The sequence below is a fragment of the Palaemon carinicauda genome, chromosome 11, assembly GCF_036898095.1.
Source record: "Palaemon carinicauda isolate YSFRI2023 chromosome 11, ASM3689809v2, whole genome shotgun sequence".
Taxonomy (NCBI): Eukaryota; Metazoa; Arthropoda; class Malacostraca; order Decapoda; family Palaemonidae; genus Palaemon; species Palaemon carinicauda.
In genome coordinates this window covers 132538440-132562602 of record NC_090735.1, presented here as the reverse complement: position 1 = coordinate 132562602, position 24163 = coordinate 132538440, and the positions used below count along the sequence as shown (strand labels likewise).

Genomic DNA, 24163 nt, shown 5'->3' with positions numbered 1-24163 from the left:
TTTAGCTGTGGCTAAGCATACCAGGAAAAGAGTCTTTAAGGTGAGATCTTTCAGGGAGGCTGATTGTAGCGGCTCGAACCTGTCTGACATGAGGAATCTTAGTACCACGTCTAAATTCCAACCAGGCGTAACCAAACGACGCTCCTTCATGGTCTCAAAAGACTTAAGGAGGTCCTGTAGATCTTTATTGTTGGAAAGATCTAAGCCTCTGTGACGGAAGACTGATGCCAACATGCTTCTGTAACCCTTGATAGTGGGAGCTGAAAGTGATTGTTCTTTCCTCAGGTATAAGAGAAAGTCAGCTATTTGAGTTACAGAGGTACTGGTCGAGGATACAGATACTGACTTGCACCAGTTTCGGAAGACTTCCCACTTCGATTGGTAGACTCTAAGGGTGGATGTTCTCCTTGCTCTAGCAATCGCCCTGGCTGCCTCCTTCGAAAAGCCTCTAGCTCTCGAGAGTCTTTCGATAGTCTGAAGGCAGTCAGACGAAGAGCGTGGAGGCTTTGGTGTACCTTCTTTACGTGTGGCTGACGTAGAAGGTCCACCCTTAGAGGAAGAGTTCTGGGAACGTCTACTAGCCATCGAAGTACCTCGGTGAACCATTCTCTCGCGGGCCAGAGGGGAGCAACTAGCGTCAACCTTGTCCCTTCGTGAGAGGCGAACTTCTGCAGTACCTTGTTGACAATCTTGAACGATGGGAATGCGTATAGATCTAGATGTGACCAATCTAGGAGAAAGGCATCTATATGAATTGCTGCTGGGTCCGGGATTGGTGAGCAATATATTGGGAGCCTCTTGGTCATCGAGGTTGCAAAGAGATCTATGGTTGGTTGGCCCCAAGTGGCCCAAAGTCTCTTGCATACATCCTTGTGGAGGGTCCATTCTGTTGGAATTACTTGCCCCTTCCGACTGAGACAATCTGCCATGACATTCAAGTTGCCTTGGATGAACCTCGTTACTAGTGATATGTTTTGACCTTTTGACCAGATGAGCAGGTCCCTTGCGATCTCGTACAACGTCAGTGAGTGGGTCCCTCCTTGCTTGGAGATGTACGCCAAAGCAGTGGTGTTGTCCGAGTTCACCTCCACCACTTTGCCTTGAAGGAGAGACCTGAAGCTTTTCAAGGCCAGATGTACTGCCAGTAGCTCCTTGCAGTTGATATGCATTGTCCTTTGACTCGAGTTCCATATTCCCGAACATTCCCGACCGTCTAATGTCGCGCCCCAGCCTACGTCCGATGCGTCCGAGAAGAGAACGTGGTTGGGAGTCTGAACAGCCAGGGGAAGACCCTCTCTTAGGCTGATACTGTCCTTCCACCAAGTCAGGCAAGACTTCATCTTCTCGGAAATGGGGATCGAGACCGCTTCTAGCGTCTTGTCCTTTTTCCAATGAAATGCTAGGTGGTATTGAAGAGGACGGAGGTGTAGTCTTCCTAATGACACGAACTGTTCCAGGGATGATAGCGTCCCTATCAGACTCATCCACTTCCTGACTGAACATTGTTCCTTCTTCAGCATGTTCTGGATGCATAACTGGGCTTGGCTTGTTCTGGGGGCCGACGGAAAAGCCCGAAAAGCTAGACTGTGAATCTCCATCCCTAAATACACGATAGTTTGGGATGGGACCAGTTGTGACTTTTCCATATTGACAAGGAGACCCAATTCCTTGGTCAGATCTAGAGTCCACTTTAGATCCTTCAGACAGCGACGACTGGAAGAAGCTCTGAGAAGCCAGTCGTCCAAATAGAGGGAGGCTCGGATGTCCGCTAAGTGAAGGAATTTGGCTACATTCCTCATCAGCCTCGTAAACACAAGAGGAGCTGTGCTTAGGCCAAAGCACAGGGCTTGAAACTGGTAGATAACCTTTTCGAAAACGAATCTCAGAAAAGGTTGGGAGTCCGGGTGGATGGGGACGTGGAAGTAGGCGTCCCTTAGGTCTAAAGAGACCATCCAGTCTTCCCTTCTGACCGCTGCTAAGACTGACTTCGTGGTCTCCATGGAGAACGTCTGCTTTGTGACAAAGACATTCAGAGCACTGACGTCTAGCACCGGCCTCCACCCTCCTGTCTTCTTTGACACCAAGAAGAGTCGGTTGTAGAATCCCGGAGATTGAAGGTCCGAGACTCTGACCACTGCTCCCTTCTCTAGTAAAAGAGACACTTCCCGTTTCAAGGCTCGTCTCTTGTCTTCCTCTCTGTACCTGGGAGAGAGATCGATGGGGGACGTTGCTAGAGGGGGTTTCCGTACAAAAGGGATCTTGTACCCCTCTCTGAGCAACTTCACAGATTGTGCATCATCTGCGCCTCTCTTTTCCCAGGTCTGCCAGAAGTTCTTGAGTCTGGCTCCCACTGCTGTCTGAAGAAGCTGGCAGTCAGACTCTGCCCTTAAAGGACTTGGTTCCTTTCTTCTTTCCTCGTTTCCCTTCGGCACGAGCACCTCCTCTGCTGGAGGCTCTGCCACGAAAGGGCAGAATAAAACGAGACGCTGGAGTGTCCATCCTTGGTCTAGCTGACAAGGTAGGCAAAGGGGTGGCTTTACGAGCGGAGGACGCAACAAGATCGTGAGTGTCCTTCTGTATCAATGAAGCGGCAATTTCCTTAATCAGGTCTTCTGGAAAAAGACACTTGGAAAGAGGAGCAAACAGAAGTTCGGATCTCTGGCATGGTGTAACTCCAGCTGAAAGGAATGAGCATAGGTTTTCACGCTTCTTAAGGACTCCGGACACAAATGATGCAGCAAGCTCATTAGACCCATCATGTACGGCCTTGTCCATGCAGGACATAATGAGCAAGGAAGTCTCCTTCTCTGTCGGAGAGATCTTTCTGCTTAGAGCTCCTAGACACCAGTCTAAGAAGTTAAAAACTTCGAAGGCTCTAAAGATACCTTTCAAAAGGTGGTCCAGGTCCGAAGATGACCAACATATCTTTGAGCGTCTCATGGCAAGGCGGCGGGGAGAGTCTACGAGGCTTGAGAAGTCGCCCTGGGCAGAGGCAGGAACTCCCAAGCCGAGAACTTCTCCCGTGGCATACCAGACGCTCGATCTAGAAGAGAGTCTAGCAGGGGGAAACGTAAAGGCTGTCTTCCCTAAACTCTTCTTGGACTGCAGCCATTCTCCTATCACTCGCAAAGCTCTCTTGGACGAGCATGCGAGGACGAGTCTAGTAAAGGCAGGAGTGGTTGACGGCATGCCTAACACAAACTCTGACGGAGGAGAACGCGGAGCCACAGAAACAAACTGGTCCGGAAACATCTCTTTGAAAAGGGCTAAAACTTTTCTAAAGTCCAAAGAGGGTTGCGTAGACTTAGGCTCGTCCAATTCTGAATGCGGTTCATCTACGTGTGCAGCAACATCATCATCAGAAAGTCCCTCATCCGATAACTGATGACAGAACGGCAACGGAGTGGGTAACGGCTGGTTAGCTGAGTCCGGTCGCACGGGTGCATGCGTGACTGAGCCGGACGCAACGTCATGGAACTGCTGCCCAGTCTGTGAGCTGGCAACAACCATAGCAGCGCGGGGACGCACAGCGTCTACTCCAGACTGTCTGGACTGATGTGGGTGCGCAGTGGCAACCACACTGGGTTGCGGAGGTTGACGCACCGCGTCAAAACAAAACAACTCTTGACGGTTGTTGAACCCACGAACGTCAACGGAGACCTCCGTGCGTCGCTGAACGTCAACATGCGGCTGGCAGATCACACTGGAACGCATGGGTGGCGGAACTCTCTCAACTGGTTTGCGTGAGAAGGTTACCTCAGCGTCCACAGGACGCACAACCGATCGTGTGGGAGGTTGTAGGCTAGGAGCTGCACTAGCTGGTGCGGCAGCAACCTTCTCTGCACGAAAGTCCTGCATAAGCGACGTTAGTTTAGACTGCATGTCTTGCAGTAGAGACCACTTAGGGTCTACAGGAGCAGGTGCGGCGACAGACGGTGTAACTGTCTGAAGCGGTACCGCTTTGCCTCTCTTAGGCGGAGAGCAGTCATCGGATGACGGCAGCGAGTCCGAACTGACCCAGTGGCTACAACTGGGCCGTTGAACTTGTGCGGAAGGGACCGACTTGCACTTTAACGGTCGTGAGACCTTGGTCCAGGGTTTCTTGCGAGAAACACCTTCCGAAGACGAGGTATAAATGGGCTCTCTCGTCTTAGTTAGGCAGGGGCGATCTTGGGTAGATACTCCCGATACCACGGAGGGAACGTCTGTTCGCTGATTAAAGCCTCTCGAACCCATTTGTCGTACGACATTGCTTCTCCCCTGGACTTGGGAGCTTGCAAGAGGTCCCGGACTAGGAGGACGACAGGCACGAACAGACGAACCCTCAAGCGCAACACTATCCACAACACTAACACTCGGCACTTTATCACTTCCCACTGCACTTTTGCACTTCAGCTCCTTCACATCCGCCATGAGCTGATTACGGTCACTAGCAAGGGACTCAACTCTCTCACCCAGAGCTTGGATGGCACGCATCATATCAGCCATCGAAGGTTCCTGAGTGCCAGAAGGGGGATTAGGAGCAACCACTACAGGGGAAGGAATAGGTTGTGGGGCATGAGGAGAGGAAATATCAATAGAACGAGAGGAACTTCTCCTAACTCTATCTCTCTCTAGCCTACGTGTATACTTTTGGAATTCGATAAAATCGAATTCCGAAAGCCCAACGCACTCCTCATACCGATCTTCCAATTGACAGGTTTTATCCCGACAATTGGAACAAACAGTGTGAGGGTCGATAGAAGCCTTCGGAAGACGCCTTGAACAGTCCCTAGCATTGCACTTCCTAAATTTGGGGACTTGAGAAGGGTCAGCCATTTTGAATTGGTCAAAGGGAAATTAAAAAAAAAAAACTATCAATAAGTCATCAACAAAGAATCCGTTATCAAAAAGAGTTCAAGGATTTGTGAAGAGAAACCCTGCACAGCGAAAGCTCAAAACTAGAATAAAGTACTTCACCAATTAGTTGTGAAAAAAACTCCAGTTTAGCAACAGCGAGTAAGTACGTCTTGTCGACACCTCGACAGAGAGAAAATTGAGTCTTTGTTTACACTGAGAACTGGGTATCTGGTCGACAGATGGCGCTGTTGGGCACACCCGCAACCTGTGTAGCGATCGCTGGCGAGTTTTACCTTAGAGTTTTCTGTCGAGCAACAGAGTTGCAGCTATATAATCACCGGCTAAGTTAAATATTGAAAATTGGGCGGTAATCAGTGGGACTTGAGCTACCACAAAGACATTTACATAGAGGAGTAACATTACCAATTCTCCAACAATTGCTAAAAGCTCCTCTTCTTGCTAACTTGCGCAAAATAACATAACTTTGGAGCTAAGAAATCTGCTGTCTTTATAAAAAACAAAGGAAAAATACCATTTGGGTCTAACCTCCATAAGCATTAAGATCCATCAACAGAGCTTTAATCTCACGAGATCCAAAAGCTAAACTAGTTAGTTTAGCCTCAGGAAAACAGGAATGAGGAATTTCAAGTTTCAGCTTGGTATATTGCCTTGGAAGACATACAGAAGTACCCAGATATCTCCTGTGGAGTGCCTTGCAAAAAGCCTCTTGCTCTGAGGAGATACTGGTAACCTCCACCCATCAAGTAACAGGGTTGTAACTGAGTCAGGTTATCTTTGTACAGTAGGTATGGTTGACCCAGAAGGTTGGGGTCAGTGGGGCATTGCCTCCGAGTCTCAGTCAGTAGCATGAGAAGGTCTGCCAGCTATTCTGCTTGTGGCTACACAAGTGCCACCAATGTCATCCTGAGGTTTTGGGTTGACCATACTTTGTTGATTATTTTGCAAAGAAGGCAGAAAACATAAATGTTTAATCTATCGCATGGATGTTGGAAGGCCGTCCTCCACCACCGTTGCCTGATCCGGAACTGGTGAACAATACACTGGTAGCTTGTTGTTTAGCCCTGTTGCAAACCGGTCGACGTAGGATGATTCTGAGAAGATTCCCTAATGGTGTCCATAATTGAGGTGGAAGTGGTACCGCACAAAGTCAAAACTTTCCTTGCTACTTCAGGATGAAAGGATCTGACCCTACAATCTGTCCTTAGTGTCCGAGTTTGTCGGCTGTAGTTGGAGACTGGGTGCTGGATCAGGGAGTCCTGCAATGCATGTCCTCTATTTCTCAACTGCCGCCTGCACATGACTCCAATGAAGGAAAGTCATAACCGCCTTCACTATTGAGTCTGAAGTGTCAGAACTACCTCTGAGCCAACATGTTTTGAGAACAGGAAGACCAAGGTGTCCCTACTCTTCAAAACCCAGTTGGACAGCTGGTTTTCTGTCTGATATGCCAGAATGATCACTGCCTTCCCACCAGATAGCACAAGACTCCTGTACTTTTGCAAAGACTCTGGTTTGTTAACCCCACTGACTTGGTGAAGTAAATCACTGCACCTGACCACTGGTCATGCCAAGACACAGCTAGGAGGAAGACCATGGCAGAAGATTTCATGGCCATCAACTCAAGAAGCAAGAAGAACGTGCCTTCTGCCTCGAGTCTCTCCAAGGAGAATGCCCCATCCATACACATACCGACAGGTCAACCTGAAAAGGTGATGATGCAGCAATCTCTGGAGGATAGAACCTTCTCTACCTCGAGAGGGGAGAGGGTGACAAGATTTTGTTTGACTGGCCAGTAAAGAGAGAGTTCCCAGAACTGATCATCAACTTGATCCAGGGTCAAACTAGCCAGATCTGACCAGTGCAGCTCTAGGAATGGCCTCGACCTAGACCCTTGAAGGGCACCGGAATGTTGAGCAATGACAGAGGTTTTCCCCGAAAGCGAAGCAAAGACATAGCTCTCAGTGCTCCTTGCTCCTGACACATACACTCCGAGGACGAAGCCAGGGGAGTTTCCCCAGGAGCGGAGGTAGCAGATGCACTGACAGAACAGAAGAGCCCAAGATTTTTTCAGTGTCTTCTAGGCCATTGCCAAGACAGGCCCCTGAGAAGGTTTAGCTCTCTTCCTCCCCTTCAAGGCATATGCCTGCACAGGACGCTATAACCTTCACTGGCACATGGGAATGATTGTGTACGAATTTCTTGTTTCACAACCATAAACAGAAGCAACAGCCAGCATTCACTTCCTGTAAGAAAATAAAATGAAAGTTTTTGAAGGGAGGAGCAACATTATGTCCGTGCTCATTGCGGCTGAAACCAAAATTTACATCATTCAAACAGGTGGGGGTGGGGGTTCTTGCATGAGCTCACTACCTGTCGTTAAAGAATTCAACAGTCGTTCGAACTTTTGCTGAAGACATGTTTTCTTTTTATATTTTAAAAGACGAAAAGTTTGCATATGAGTAAGAATAAAAATATTTTGTCACTTCTAACTCTTTATGCCATTTGTATTCTACCCGACACCCTAAATAGGAAGCATTAATAAAGAATTTTGACAGATCAAATCAGATAGATCAGTCAAAGATGGTGCAACAAAATAAATGTGGCTATCACGACAACTGAATTACAATGCTGCTCCCTGATGTTGGAAGTGTTACCTGGCATTGGGTAGAATAGCGACCATAGTAAAGGAAGAGTTAGAGGAACCTTTGAAATCTATTTTAAATCAGGTCAGTGTAAGCTGCAATTCTAGATAATGTAGGAAATTAATTTCTGGCAAGCAGCACTAATATAAATTTCTAATTTAAAAGAATTTTTTTTGTTTGAGGAACTGTTATACTGTAGATAGAGTTTTATACTTACAAATACATGAGTTCTGTCTGCCTTCTAAACAGCTCATTCTTTTCATTAACAAGTTCAAAGAGCTGCATGATCATATCTTCAACTTCAATACTACTTGGACCACTGTTGATGGTAGCTGCATCCTCTTGAGGATTATTTGAAGTACCTTCTGTGCGCTTACGAATAGAAGTCTCTAACAATACACCCTGCCTTTCCAGTTCTGTCTGCTTGACTTCGATATCATGAAGCTCTTGCTGAACTAGACGCATTGGCATTTTCTTAATTGCTCTTTTCTGTGGTACAGGTCTTGGAGGTGCTGGACCCTTCTTACGTTGCCATTCACCTGCCTCACTTTTACTCATTGAAGGCTTTCGCACCAGACCTGCAAAATAATAAATATTAAAAATTTTTACTTTAATGTAATCAAATACTGTACATAAACAAAATAATTTATGTGAAGTTTTGATATGCCATGCTTTGAGTCGACATCAATCGCAAAAGCCTATTACAGTTATATATATTTTGAATGTATTAATGGTTATTATACCAACAAGTAAGTTTTACTACAGTTTCTAAAGCTTTCACGACTCGCCATGTCTACAGAAAGCACCAATTAATTCAAAATTCATACAAAGATAATTGAGGAGTACCCTCTTTTAATCTTGCATTTTTGTGGTACTGTATTCTAAAATTACCTTTAGTAGTTACGACAAAGTTAAGAAAAAAATAAATATATATAGTAAGCTTGAAAGCCGCCAGTTGGGAAAAAAAACTTTATCCAAATAACAATCCAATGGATAAAAAGTTGTTTGAACATGATCATAAATTTTAAGCTTAAAAACCTGTAAAAAAAAAAAAGAAAAAGAAAGTTCCTCTCTTACAGATTCAAAAGTTCTATTCCTTATTAATATTGTGAAAGTTAAGCTACGCAAAAGTGCTTGAAATCAAACCAGTTAAAACAAATGATAACTATAAAGAGATATAAATTCTCCCTCAAATAATCTTCAGAAACTACCCCTTAGAGACTACTGTACAGTATGCAAAATGACACTAACTTTTCATATTTTGCAGAATGAAAGTAGATTAACAATATTCTCAGTTATCTTTAAAGACAGTGGCAGCTCTGAATCTTTTTACTATTCAAAATAAAATGTTGCACTATAAAATATTTCAATACAACAATTCCCGGTGTAAGAAATATGGAATAGCTAACCGATTATCTCCAATTTATATAAAAAAAATTAAGATTTATCATTTTCTTTGATTTGTAGCAAACGCCTATCCTAACTAATGATATTACAGTACTGTTGATGAAAAAAGTTTAGTAGCCAGACCAGCGAATTGAAATTCTATAATCTTGAGGACTGACCCATAAAGAATAGGTTTCAAGACAATATACCATATATTTCCAGGGTTAAAAATCGAGGCAAATTTTATTGAATTAATCTCAATATCTCTAGTATAAAATGAACGCTAAACTACAAAACCATCTGTGTATAGGCTAGCTTTTGCAGCAACATATATCTCCTCAAATATTGGGTATGTAACAATATTTTTACTAAGATTATTTTACTAACTGTATCCTCAGAAATTCAAAATAAAATAAATAAAGGCAATTTTGTATCATGTTTTTCCTAAACACGCTACTTAATACAGAAACCAGTATTTTGTTAATGTTTCATTGCGAATCACAAACAAACGAACACATTTAAATATACGAGTTTTAACTAGTGATAATAACTGCTTTTAGTAAAGATGATATTGGAAATATTTTTTTTACTGTATCCTTAGAAATCAAAAACAATAAAAGGCAATCCTATACTTTTTCCTAAACACACCATTTAAAAGGATAACTTGTTTTGTTTACATATTGCCACTCACAAAGCACACATGAATGAACAAATGTATGTATTGACACAGCCAGTAATGTAATAACTAATAATACTAATAGTAAACTGTTCTCTATAATAAGAAGTTTTGAAAATTACTTCTTGTTTTCATATATGAGCATATCCTCGATAGTGTTACAGTAGTTTGAACCACCTAATGATGTTCACATTTCCCCAGCTGAGCTCTGATAGTAAAAGAGTTTATCTCAACATCAGTCCTCCATTCATCCAGTCAACCTACAAATATCTTTTGTGTCACAAGACATCATCATCATCTCCTCCTACGCCTATTGACGCAAAGGACCTCTGTTAGATTTTGCCAGTCATCTCCATCTTGAGCTTTTAATTCAATACTTCTCCATATACCATCTCCTTCTTCACACTTCATAGTCCTCAGTTCTGTAGGCCTGGGTCTTCCAACTCTTCTAGTGCCTTGTGAAGCCGAGCTAAACGATGATGGAAAGTCATAAGACAAGAGGTCAAAATCAGCTGGACACAGCATACCTCGAATGAGCAGAGCTATAAATACTCCAAGGGCCATGGTTCATAGTTGAACTATTCTTGGAGACCAACCATGCCTCCAAAGCTGTAGATTCAGAGGGTATACTGTACCACAATCCTGTAAAATGCTTTCTATGACTGTGAATACACTTCTGTTTGCACAACAAAATGAGTGGGACCTGCAGTTGGAGGGCAGTGATATATCTTCCACCTCAACTACTGCTAAAGATGATTCATGGGCACATCCTTTAAGACAATGTGGAGCAAAAATCTGCCAATCAGTAGGTAAAGTAGGTGGAAGAAAAACAAGAATAAGAAGAGCAAAAAGATGAGCAGTTATTATTATTATTACTTGCAAAGCTACATCCCTAGTTGGAAAAGCAGGATGCTACAAGCTCTGAGGCTCCAATAGGGAAAATAGCCCAGTGAGGAAAGGAAACAAGGAAATAAGAGAAGTAATTAACAAATAAAATAAAATATTTTAAGAACAGTAACAACATTGAAATACATATTTCATATATAAACTGAAAACTTTAACAAAACAAGAGGAAGAGAAATAAGATAGAATAGTGTGCCCGAGTATACCCTCACGAAAGAGAACTCTACCCCAAGACAGTGGAAGACCATAGTACAGAGGCTATGGGACTACCCGACTAGAGAACAATGGTTTGATTTTGTAGTGTCCTTCTCCTAGAAGAGCTGCTTACCATAGCTAAAGAGTCTCCTCCAACCTTAACAAGAGGAGAGAAGTCACTGAACAATTACAGTGCAGTAGTTAACCCCTTGAGAGAAGAATTCTTTGGTAATCTCATTGTTGTCAGGTGTATGAGGACAGAGGAGAATATGTAAAGAATAGGCCAGACTATTTGGTGTATGTGTAGACAAAGGGAAAATGAACAGTAACCAGAAAGAAGGATCCAATGTAGTACTGTCTTGCCAGCCAAAGGACCCAATAACTCTCTAGCGATAGTATCTCAACGGGTGGCTGGTGCCCTGGCACAATCCAAGATTTCAAAGACCATCTTGCCATACCAATAATCTGGTACATTTTGAATAGCAAAATTGAGAAGATAAGACTCCAAATTCAAAGTTTTTTTTCACGAATACAGACGCTGCTGAGGAGGGGTAAACAGGATGTACCGCAAGCATGGCGTGAGGAGCATGCAAGTGAAAAAAAATACTAAGTATGGAGTATGTAGATTGGAAAATGGGCAGTCCTGTTACACCCAGTATACCAGGTACTGAAGATGAGGAGAGGGTAGGAAGGTGAATTAGCAAAGATCTAGAAGTTGACATGGAAACAAAAGACTTGGAAACTGAAGTCCATAGCAAGATGCTTGTCTCAACCAGTAAGAATCTCTTCTAATAGCATGACCATATATAATACATCTCACAGGTGACTAATGGCAAACGGTTCTTTTTGCAACGTAATATGTAACACTAAGATCCATCTGAAGTAAGAACATAAAAACGTGACAGGAGTTAAATGGCATACCTTGATTAGTTTGATGCAGCAAAATGAACAATGCATTAGAGCAATAACACTACACAGAGAAGCAACGCTGCAAACAACTTTACATAAAATACTGGGTGCCATACACAGTAACTTAACACAAAAGAATAGAGTAAAAGTGGTGCAAAGAAGGAAAGAGAATATACCTTATACTTCTAAGGTAATAAACATTAAAAACATCAATTATGGGTAGCTATACAAGATCAACTAATCAGTAGGAAAAAAAATCTACAAAAATGGTCCAAAGGACATACTCCTACCTAAAATTTTCAAAGAAAATAATAATACGAGGGAAGAGTGCAAATGGTACCGTAGCGAAATGCAATAAAATGGTAACCATCACAGAAAGAAATGAAGCAAAAGAGGAAATGAATGCGATCAAGTACTTTGCAAAATCAGCACTAACTAGGAAAAAACTTGTTTGCTAGTAAAACTTGAGCTAAACAAAAAGATAAAAGGTAACCATGGAAATTACTGGAATTATGCAAAATACTTACTAATGGCAAAGTAAGCAGCAGAAAATAACTACTGTACTGTTTTTTACAGGCAGTACCAGTACTTTACTGACTTTGCTTTGAAGTACAGGTACAGTAGTGATAATCAGACTTTACATGATTTTCTATGAAAAAGTGAAAATACCTGTACTGAGTAAAACTTATGAATTCTGATAAGAGTTGTCAACAGCTCTAGACTCAAGGAGGGTGAAGAGGGTAGTTAGTTTAAACCAATATACAGTACCAAGATGGTGCATGACTGAACTTGTACTTAATTCATTGAGAGTCTGGGGACATTCAAGTCAGTGGATTGGAGCTCTATGAAATTGATAGGTTAACAATTAAACAAGAGGCAATCACTTGAGTACATGACATCACAAAGTTGAATTACAGTAACTACAAGAGGACAAAGATACCAAACATGAACTGTACAGTTAATAAGCAAATAAGCAACCAAGCAAGCACCAACCTTTGCTACAGGCCAAGTTCATTGCAGCCTGAGGAGCTCGCGCAGGTTTAGGAGGCGGAACACGCTGCTCAGTGGTGCCATTCATCTTGTTCGAGTGATTTTTCATATCCTTCTGCAATTTTCTGCTCAAAACCTCATCCTGGCCTGGTGAAGGCCGAGAAGAGAATCAGCTGCATGCTAATTAAAGGCCCCATATACATAATACGCAAAACAAAACAGCAAAGCTAATAGTAAAAGCTAGGCTGACTAACATTTATCAAATTTACATACATTTATTGTACTTTACTAGAATTGGTAACAATAATAAGCAAGGTAATGATGCCACACATAATACACATTTCTAATGCCTACCTCCATCTTCATGATCCTGTGGTCCTTGGCCTTGCGTACTCAGACTGGACAATGACATGGTATCCATGCTTGTTGTATCTGCCGTGGATTCTCCTGAGGAAATACCATCTCTCTTCATGTTAAAAGGTGATGGAGGAGCAGGTGCTCGTCGACCCTTCCTTCTTAGTGCTATAGAGCCACTAGGTGAGGAGGGGGAGGGTTGCCTTTCTTTTCGTAAAGAAGGTGACAACCCTGAATGACTGGATGTTGGTGAAGCTGTAGGTTGAGGGGAACGCTCACGCAAATGTTGAAGAGAGGTGGAATATTTCCTTGCATCTTGGTTTGCATATGAAGGAGTGCTGTGAAGTAATATAAAAACCTCTGTCAGAAAAGTGAAAAGTCAACTTAATTTAGTTTACCCTTTAATTAAAGTAACTAACAACCAGGTGAATGGCTACATTTTAACATATAAAAATGTCAGGCAATGAAATAAAATTGAAACTACCTCTTACTCTCATTAATGCTACTAGTCATAAAGGGACAGTTAATTTACATTTTCATTAAAGAAGTTAATTTCTTTATCATTGTTTATATTATTGTGAGTTATTGATTAATGATTACTAATTTATTTTTAAATTGTGCATAATAATTTTGCCCATATTTCACAATGGGTCAAAATTTCCCGGGCTTGATTCCCACCTTACTGCGTGGTTGGCGTCCCCTTCACTTACTAACATAGATGGCATTCAGAATTGACGTCCAGAAGCTACTTTGAGTTTAATCCTTTTTATTCCAGTGAACGACAATGACAAACAATACCTTACCTAATTCACATCACTTCCTGTGCCTTCATGAAGACATCAAACTATCTGAGTTTCTTAAATAAGATAATTTGCATGTTTGGCAAAATATATATGGGTAGTTATACTGTATAGGAATGCTAGGTTATTTACTGTCACTAAGTTAAGTGAATACCAGCGAGAATTAAGATACACGAGTTAATTTCTTCAAATTGAAATTTAATAACAGTACCTAAAATTCCTACCATTGTTGTTTTCTTTAGAGAGATAATTATGAAGTGTGGATCACATTTGGGGGGGAGGCAATCGGAGATTATAATTTTACCACACTACTAATACAGTATAGGTTGTTCAAAAAGTGTATCTGCAGTGAACATACAATGCCCCTTACTCTCTTAGTGTTGTCACACCATGCAAAAGTCAGTTGTCGTTTGAAATACTTACTGCGGAGAGACATTTTAACATCCTGTACTTTCCCTACTATTAAAATATAACAAAATTGTAAAAAAACGTATGCAAGAATACTTTATTTTTAAATGAATAAGTGAATAAATGAAAAATAATGTATATATCCATGCATAAAAAGACCCCTAGATTCGACTAAGGGAAAAATAAGGGTAAATTTTAATTAATTTATCTCATATCTATGGTGTAGGACCACTGCTAAATTATGAAAGCATTTGTGACAGCCTACTGCTAGGTTTTAGTTACATAAAGATGTTATTACAAATTTTATTTTACAGTGCTTAACATATGCTTAGAAATTAAAATTAGATTAAATAAATGAGATTTTATATCATGCTTTTCTTACATACAATGCCCAAAATAGAAACGTTTTTGTTTGTTTGTTTCATCACCAGCTCACTGAGTAGCCACTTTGACCTTCATCTAGGGCTTGCAAGGTGGATGAATCAGAGATTATAACTTCAGGAGTTAGGTTTACATACCGGTCCTCAGGTTACAATGGTCTCAAATTACGATGATTCACTGTTACAAGGGCTCCTATATGGTATTTAAAAAAAAATCAGAGTAACTCATTTTCAAGTAATGATGTTTGGTTTGTTAATACAACGAACTATCGGCCAACACAGAACAGCTAACACTGTCGCCTGGTTGCGTCGCAGTGTGTTACAAATCACTAGCATCAATTCATCATCTTAGCTCAAGATATGTATTTGGGATTTCAGTATTGCTCTTTTTTTTGTGCCTTTTCCTACTCTGCATCATGTCTGGAAAGCGTAAGGGAGAGACTTCTGATGGCAAGGCATCCAAGAGGAGGAAAGCCATAACAATGGAAAATAAAGTTGACAGTGAACAAAATAAAAAAAACAGGAGACTGCTATGAACATAGGCTGTGCGTTAGGCCTTCGTCATTCTACAGTGGTGAATTATCATCAAGGATAAACATTGCCTCCTCGAGCATGTGAAAGGATCTGCCCCTATGCAGTCTACCATTATTATGAAACAAAACAGTGGTCTCATGATTAAGATGGAGAGATTATTATTGCTCCGATTGGATGACCAGAATCAGCAGCATGTCCCAATGAGCCTTATAGTGCTTCGGGAGAACTCTAAGTGTTTGTTTGAGACCCTGAGAAGATAAAAGAGAGAAGGGAGTGAAAGTGAGGAGTTTGTGGCCAGTAAGGGATGGTTCTAGCACAAACTCGTTCAAAGCAGAGGCTGATTACCAGTCTCCAGCCTCCAAGTCAACTCTTCCACTAGGAATAGTAGACTTTAGAAGCCTGCAAACAATTCTAGGACCACTTTTAGAGTGTCCTTTTCTATCATCCTTTGTACTTCTGCCTAAAGAATCAGATCTTTCTGTGAATTTGGATGACAACTTCATTGCTGGAGTCTGAGTGAGGTGAGGATGAGAGCCAGTTCTACATCCCCTTCGGGGCTGGCTAAAACTAGGACGAAGGGGTTGTGCCGAATCTATAGCTCTTCTGACAACCAAAGGCCTGTTAGTCTAGATGCTCTAGATTTCTGAACAATAGGGATCTTCTTGAAGGCCAACTTCAAGGGAGTCCTAGCCTTATTCCTTGGAGTTGGTCCTGCTGTTCCAGACATGTTAAACATGACTGTACATTGGAAAAGTAAATCCCTGCTGGATTTTCTCCACTTTTCCACCATTTCATCCACTTATTCGTGTGGAAAAAGAGCTGGACTCTGATTAATCGGGGTGTTCCTCAAAGCCAGAGCCTTCTGTCGACCAATTTGGAAGCTACAGAATCTCTCAGTTTAAGGGCCCAGTTGATCCACTGGTTGACCGTTTGGCAAGCAAGGAACGTGACCACCTTCGCTCCGGACAGAACTAGGTCAGTAAACTGTGTTTTCTTCTCAGGTTTAGACAGATCCTGAGAGGAAGTGAAGAAGACTATATTCCTGGTCAATTGTTTAGCCACGATGTTGCCTGGAGACTAACCATTCCTGTAACCTCCATATTCGCAGTATGATCTGCACTCTTGTTGGCCATACCCTCAGGCTGTTAACCTGCCTAATCTAGGCCATCTCTAAAAAGCCCGATTTAGACTCTGGGGTCTTAACCTCCGGGGGTGGGGTTTCTGCGTCGGGAGCAGCATTGTCGTGTGTGTCTAATGGCTCCTCACCCTTTGGCAGAGGGGGTTATCTCAATCCAAGTAAGGTTAGCAAGATCTAGAAGTATCCCTCTTTGGACCTAGTACAGAGCCTGCATGATACTCTTCAGATTCCTCGTCAATGGGGCCATAACTTGCCAGCCTTGAGAGCCCATATGTTCTTGTGCTAGCCTTGGGTGACAAAGCCAACACTTATACCTCTAAAGCACTAGCCGTTCCAAGTTGGGAAAGCCTACAGGCTGAAGAATCCTTAGGCTGCTTGACACCTGATGATGACGATTCGGGCAACCGAGTCCTATGAGAGCAACCGTTGTGTTCTAGGAGCCTCTCTTTCTCCATATTGGATTCCATATCCTTGAGTTCATGCCTTATTTGCGAATAAGGACGTCCCTTAACAGAGGTTTCCTAGTCATATACCACATCATGTCAGGACAATCGGTGCTCGAACGGGTGTATCAAATAGGTGAGCGCATTTTACTGAGGGAGTGCCTATGTGCAGATGCAACTTCAAAAAGAGAATAATGTGAACAATCCAGACTTTTCTGCCATCAAAGAACCTATTTCCACAGGTGAGCGCAATTGTACCCAAGAACTTTCCTTAGGGGGGAGAGGAACCAAAGAAAAAAGCATGCATGCAATCAAGAGAGCATGCTTACGTGCGACCAGGAAAATACTTTTGAGCACTAAGGATTTCTGGGAGTGCATGGAGCGTGTGTGCAAAAGGAAGCGCTGTCAAAGGAGAGCGTTCATGCTTGCGATTATATTTGAAGGCCCAGTGACTGGTGAATCATGGGAATGCACTTTACCCGAAGGTTGCACATTAAAATGAGACTGAATCCACAGTAGAACGTATGTGCATACGTAAACTAATGAATGAGCACTAACAGGGAAGCTCTAGCCAACAGGAAATTCTTGGAAATTCTTCTACTTCAAAAGAATTTTTTCTAAATGGGGATCGCGATTGAACAATAGCGCATCAGGAGTAAAGTACATTTGAGTGCAGACAGGTGCGACATCAAGATCCAATGAATAAGTCCCACATGGGGGGTGAGCCCAAGTGGGGGTAGAAGATAATGCAATTACAGGTGAAACCACTTGCGCATGAATAGATAGGCGCGCTGAGCATGTGAATGCTCACTAACCTGGGGAGTATGTGGCATCAGTGGCACGCACACTAGCAAGTAAGTGCTTAACATCAGCAGTATGCGCACTAATTGAAAAATGCGTAAACTCCAAAGAACATGTGATCACCATCAAGAGAAAATTCAAAGTCTGAAAATTGCATGCTAAATGTGGAGCACGCATGTTTACAGGTGAACGAGCACATGCACAGGTGCGCACTCTTGTAGGGGAGTGCACGTGAATGAGTGATGGCTCATAAGTATGAGACCATCTTATCTCAGGATTCTTGCCATATTTCTCTCTGTAGAGAGAAGATTTTGTTGTCTGCGTATGTAAAACTATGCCTTGTTAGTGGGAGTGTGTGTATCCCTGGGAAAGCAAACGATATTCTTGCCATATTTCCAAGAGGTTGGCAAACTGTGCGCGAGTAAGTAAGGGGGAACTCCTATAGGAGCTTGAATGTGCATATGAACAAGTGAGGTGGTGCTCCTACAGAAGCGGGCTGATGGGCATGCGTGTTAATAGGCAAGGGGGCACTACATAGGAGCGTTCGCAAACAGATGAGGTGGCGCTCCTGTAGGAGCGCACTAATGCCACATATGTTGTGTGCAATTAGTACGCCTATATCTAGTTACATTATATTATCTTCTCCTTAAGTCATTTTATTCTTTTTCTTCGGTGAAGGAATCACTGGGACTCTTGGGCAACACCGTCTCTCCCATGGGGAGAAAATATAGGAATCACATTCAGTACTGTATATGTAACTCCTATTGATCGGTCTTATACGGCTATTTCATCCCTAAAGGAAAAAAGAAGGGAGGACCCCTTTCTTTCCGACTGGCGGTATGAAAAGATGAAGGAGCAACTTGAATTTCTTCTATTGACACGTATAAAAAAAAATTTGACTGCCAGTTTGTGGCACCAGGAATATGTCTGTCCTCTCTAGCAGCTGAAAAAGTGGCTACTCAGTAACTACCAACACCTCATTATACATTTTAACAGCTGGGTTCCAGCTTCGCTGAAATCATACGCCTATTAAAGGACAAGAGTTTGTATCTGTATAAGAACAAATAAAGTTTTCCACATAATAACCTGACTATGTGTAATATTAGCTAGTGAGCACACAAAAAGTGCCCCTCAATTGTACCAATTGACAGAATGTAGTTTGTGAAAATATAACGAAGTTTCAAACAGAAGACAATACATAATTTGCAGTATACTCAATATCAATTCTAAACAAGTAATTTCTATGACTGAATAGGCAACAAATATCAAATTAAAACACTCTCATCTAAAGCCCTTCTTAATTATGAAAACCATTCATAAAAGAATGTTTGTTAGCTATACTAGTTATATATCAAATTTTAAAATATAGTGTACTACAAAAAGATAATCACCTGTTTCTTGCAAGGGTTGGTGGTGGTGGTCTTGGAGGTTTAACTTTGTGCTTACTTGGAGTGGAATCAGGACTCTCTAATTGTTCCTCATCATCACTCCAGAATGGGTTTAGATTTTCCTTTTTAATTTCACTTTTGTTGTCGATTTCTTCATCTCTTTCTTCTTCATCTTCATCACTTTCAAAAGGATTCAAATTGGCCTTAATAAGCTTCTTGCCCATTACTTCATCTTTCTTTGCTTCATTTTTGGACTTGTCAATTTCAACAGATTCACTGATGCTCACAGCACCTTCATCTTCATCATCACTTCCAAATGGATTAAGTTCTTCAGGATACTGAATAGACCGCAATGAGGGCGAGGACAATTCAGCTCCACTGTCTTGGGATAAGGAAGCTACATTTACATCAGCATCATTACTTTCACATACTTGAGATTTATGATCATCCAACTGAGATTCATCTTCTTCAACATCAAAAGGATTACATTCGCTGTCAGATCCCTTGCTGATCTCATTATTGGAGGGAACTTCTAATTTTCTGGTTTCTTCGGGGGAAGCCTTATCTTTACTTTCTTTGGTAATAGAAATAGATGGTGTACTCGATACAAATGTCAAATCTTTATGTGTACTCTCATCTATACTTTCTTCTTGTGGTATTTTCACATCAGGTATTGAAACTTTATCAGTTTTATCTAAATCATCAACAGTTTCTGCTATTTTATCTCTTTCATGCTCTTTGACTATCTCTTTATTATCTTCTTTAGTTGCATATAATTTTGTGTCAGTTGTAAACTGAGGGCTGGTAACATCTCTTTCATACTTCTTTGATAAATCATTTTCTTTATGTTCTGGTTTACTATATATATTATTTTTTAAATTACTAGTTTCATTAGTTTTATTACTTATTTCTCTAAACATTTTTAAACGTTGTGCAACAATGGAAGAAGAACCAGGACTACTGTCTGGCATGGGGGTATTATTTTTGTCTTGCCCTGTGTCAAGGGTTAGTTTATCAGGTGGGTCTGTTATCAAACCTTTGGCATCATCACAATGGTCTAATCCAGAGTCACTGGCTTTGGGAAGTATTGCATCTTTTCCCTGTGATCCAAATAAAGCAGGGGAAATTTGCGAAAATTTTGGTATTTCTTTCTTTAATGCATTTTCTGAGTCTTTGTGCTTATCCAAACTATTTTCAGGGCTTTCACCCTCTAAGGTTTTTGAAAGAAAAACTGTTCTTGGTTTCGGTGGTCCAGGGGTAACATTTGGGGAATGTAATGTAGTGTCACCAGTTTGCTTTTTATCTTCAAGCACTAATTCTACAGTATTACTATATCCATCACTTTCATTATCAGAATCTTCACTGTCATATTCTGATTCAGAGTCGGAGGTGGACATTCGTCGTGAGAGTTTAGGTGAAGTGTCATTAATAATACTATTTTTAACTTCAGGAGAAATATCCATTTCTTCATCAGGACAAGTTTCACAACAAAACTGTCCTTTTTCAGTTTCATAGTAGCTTGCCAAGGTCAACTGAGTGGAGCATCTAGCACAACGGAAACATGTTCGATGCATAAGTTGACCTGGGGAACCTACTAGCAGCCGCTCAGCAAGAAAAACTGGATTACTGCATCTTACACACACCTCACGACGTAATCGGCCACCTACCAACATCTGAAAAATAAGGAATGTTAGTATCCACAAGTCTCTTAAAATTTCAAAGCTATTAGTTTCCATTACCCTTACTCAACCTTTCACAACCAAGAGAACACCAAAATTACAGCAATGGAGCCAACATAGTAACACATTTAACAGCTGTCTACACTTGAGTTCTATGAAAAATTTAAGCTATAATTGATACAAAAATATCTTTTGGTCCATTATGGAGTTGAAACCATTCAAACTAGTATCTCATTCAACTAAAACAATTCAGTTTAAAGTATTTATATAAAACTATCGGTGTTTTATCAGAAAACAAAACTCTGAAAAGTGAACTTAATTTATAATAAATTCAAATTCTAAATCTTTCTTGGTGATACCTTAAAAGCTGTACTTAAATTTCAGTGGAGGTAGCGAAAACAGAAATTATCGAGTTCAATACCAATAGGAATTTAAAAATAACTTTCCAAGAAAACATTCCTTTTTGATGAATGAGGTCTAAGTTTTTGCATAAACCCATGTACTAAACTGCTGTAAATTGTATGTCTCTAAAGATAATGCATATGCGTACAGTAAATCTTGACTGCAACAAAGATATTACTGTATTTAGGATTAATCTAGCATTGAATGTACAATCTGCTTTAGATCAAATTAAAGCTTTAGGTACAGGAGACATGCTAGTTGTTGTAACCATTATAATACCAGAGGTAGTGAAAAACAAATAGTCTTTTTATCTGCTTCTAGTAATTAAGGGGTATCACCAATTCGAAAACTCAAATATATTAAAAAGATACAATGGAAAAAAAATGATTTTCAGAACATGCATTTCATACAGTAATAATGTGCTGCTTTTAATATAAGATTATTCCAATCGTATATGACGATTAAAATTTCATCAACTACTAAACTCAAATGACCAATGCATTACAAAGGTCACTGAAAATATTTTTGTCTAGTAGACTACATTTTCATTTAGTCTGTAAGACCTTTATATGCTCAGTATTTAATAAGTTCTTTATTGATAATACTTATGTTAAAACATCATCATTTTGTTCTCAAGTAGTCCTAGTAAAGAAGCAGTTACATGAGTGGCAAATATCACTCTTAATATCATAGGCAAAACCCCAATCCAAGACAGAAGTTAACTCCAAGACAAATTCAAAATTGGTTGAAACTTGTCGGTTATTACCATCATTATTATAAAGTATTTAAATCAGACAATAGTCATTTTTCTAGAATCACAGGGCTGCCTTAAATGGTTAGCTTTTACACGAGAAGTGAATGTCAGATCAAAACTGTTAAAAATATCGAGCTGCTAGGGGGCAGAGAATAGAGGTAACAGGTATATGTAGAAGAGGAAGTGTTAAGAGGATTTCTAAAAGAATATTGTAAAGTAACTTCCATTACCCCCTACAGTGAGATGCACATTGCAAGTAGGCTAAATTCCAAAAGAGGCCCTGCACCCCATAAACGTAAGATTCCTCACATACACCTCAAATCTAAAAGCATATTTTGTGATCCAGATGGTACATTTACTAGAAACACGTTCACACTACTGTATTGAAGTAACTATTTGCATTATAATTTTCAGGGCAACAAATTTTCATTGACCTTAATAAAACAATCACCCAAAAACGTGGATTTAAATCTTATCGAGATCAGATAAAACCGTTACTACAAAATTGAGGATATTACCATCTGTATCCCTCTTATGAACAGAACCAATTCTACTAGCATAATACAGCATACATTTCAAAGTACTATACATACGGTACATATTTTGCTACAATCTTCATGCAGACTTTTATGTTGCTTTCCTCTTTAAGAGTATTGCACAGTATAAAAGTAAAAGGAGTTAACTCCACACTCTTCTATCATAAGAAGTTACTTTCTGTATTCTCCTCTAGTCTGAGTCTTCTGTATTACCTTTCTGAACCTGGCTGTGAGCTAATTATAAAAGTGGCTAGCTCAAGTCTGGTTATTCTGTATCTAAAGTATTTACAGATACCCCTGATGATGATAGAGCCTGTACTATTGGTACTTCAATCAAGACTTTTGATTATGCTTTAGTTTCTCTCACGATTAAAACTCTGCGAGGAGGATCTAATTTTTCTCATAAACACTGAATTGGTATTTTGAGTGACCTTTCATGTCTGAATTGGTCACCGTTATAGAAATATTCATTACTGAATCATTCATTCATAAAGAAGTTGCTTATCTATGAAATATTCTCTCATCTCCCTCCAAATACTAAACTTCTTTCCTTCAGGAGACAGAGTATTATTTCCTTTGATATTAGGCTTTTTATTCCATCTACCCTCAGATAATAAAACATACTAATAATACTTAATTGTCAAGGACCATTGCGAGGATAAAGATAAAAATAAACTCTACTCTCTTTAAGCCCTGCACTCTTTTTAAGTCTCTGTTATCACATTCCTTTGATATTCTGGACTTTCCTACTTGCCTTTATCTAATTATTGTCTTACTTGCTGTTTGTATGACCACCTGTTCCTCATTCCCTCTCACTACATGTGCAAACCATCTTAATCTTGGAGATGTCCTTTCTTTCCAGTCTTGTGGCACTACATCTCTATCAATATCTTTCTGAAAATTAACTACCCACTATATCATAGTCCTGAATTTTTAAATTCTATGGTCACACCTTTTCAAAATCTACATTTTGCTTGTCAGTCCCCATGTTTCTGCTGCATATAATAGTGCAGTACAAGCATTCCCTGTGTATTATAAGTTTTGCTCTAGACTAATACCTCTTCATCCCCATTTGTTATCGTAATACATTTCACGCTGAAAAATTTACTCTGTGGTGGATAATGTGGGAAGGTGGGCTGTGGCACCCTAGCAGTACCAGCTGAACTCGGTTGAGTCCCTTGTTAGGCTGGAGGAACGTAGAGAGTAGAGGTCCCCTTTTTGTTTGTTTCATTTGTTGATGTCGGCTACCCCCCAAAATTGGGGGAAGTGCCTTGGTATATGTATGTATAAATAATTTATAACCCTGAGCACCTCAGGTGACACCATTCACAACATTCAGCACATAGGATAGAGTTTACTCCTATCCCTTCCCAAACAACAACCACATAACCAGTATCCTAATAAATTTTTCCCTTTGCACTAATTTGCCTATGTTAATCTTAAGTGTCTTTTTCCATTTCACTCTTCCACCTCTTTAAACACTACCATACCTCTTCCTCAAATTCTGCTGTTAACAATAGGTCATCATCATAATGCTGTTTATAGAGACGTCTTTCATTACTGTGATAAACAACAAAAGGGCACAGTGCAGGTCCTTTATTAATATGAACATTATCTCAGATTCATCTGATACACTTGAAAATGTCGTCCTTCTACAGTATATCTAGTTATGGTAAACTGAAATCACTAGCTAGATAACTCTTCCTGGTGCCAATTGTCTTAATAATGACCATTTAATCACAGCACTTATTTCAATATTTTTTCAATAATCACAAATATTTGGTATAATCTCTTTCCCTCTGCATGGTACTTTTCCTGTGTATAACTCATTATAAAGACTGATTGTTTCAATTCTTGCATCAAGGTAAATTGACAATTTGTATTCCATCATTTTCACAGTTTATAAAAATAGTTTTATTCCTGTAAAATTCCCTCAATATAGTTTTTCATTATGTTCTGGCTTTTCTGCCAATTAAATTTAATAA

At 40.4% G+C, this 24163-nt stretch overlaps 1 protein-coding gene across 2 annotated transcripts in view; it reads right to left on the bottom strand.

Annotated features, from left to right (window-relative positions):
• The window catches only part of LOC137650221 (MICAL-like protein 1), a 275336-nt gene that overhangs the window by 15655 nt on the left and 235518 nt on the right, over positions 1–24163 (bottom strand). Inside the window, exons 4-7 of one of the 2 annotated variants that reach the window (XM_068383460.1) lie at positions 18811–20480; positions 12916–13253; positions 12565–12708; positions 7720–8080 (exon numbers count right to left, since the gene is read on the bottom strand). In XM_068383460.1, coding sequence (XP_068239561.1) covers positions 7720–8080; positions 12565–12708; positions 12916–13253; positions 18811–20480 — 2513 coding nt within the window. The remainder of the gene's footprint in view (positions 1–7719; positions 8081–12564; positions 12709–12915; positions 13254–18810; positions 20481–24163) is intronic. The other variant, XM_068383461.1, reaches the window with a different exon arrangement.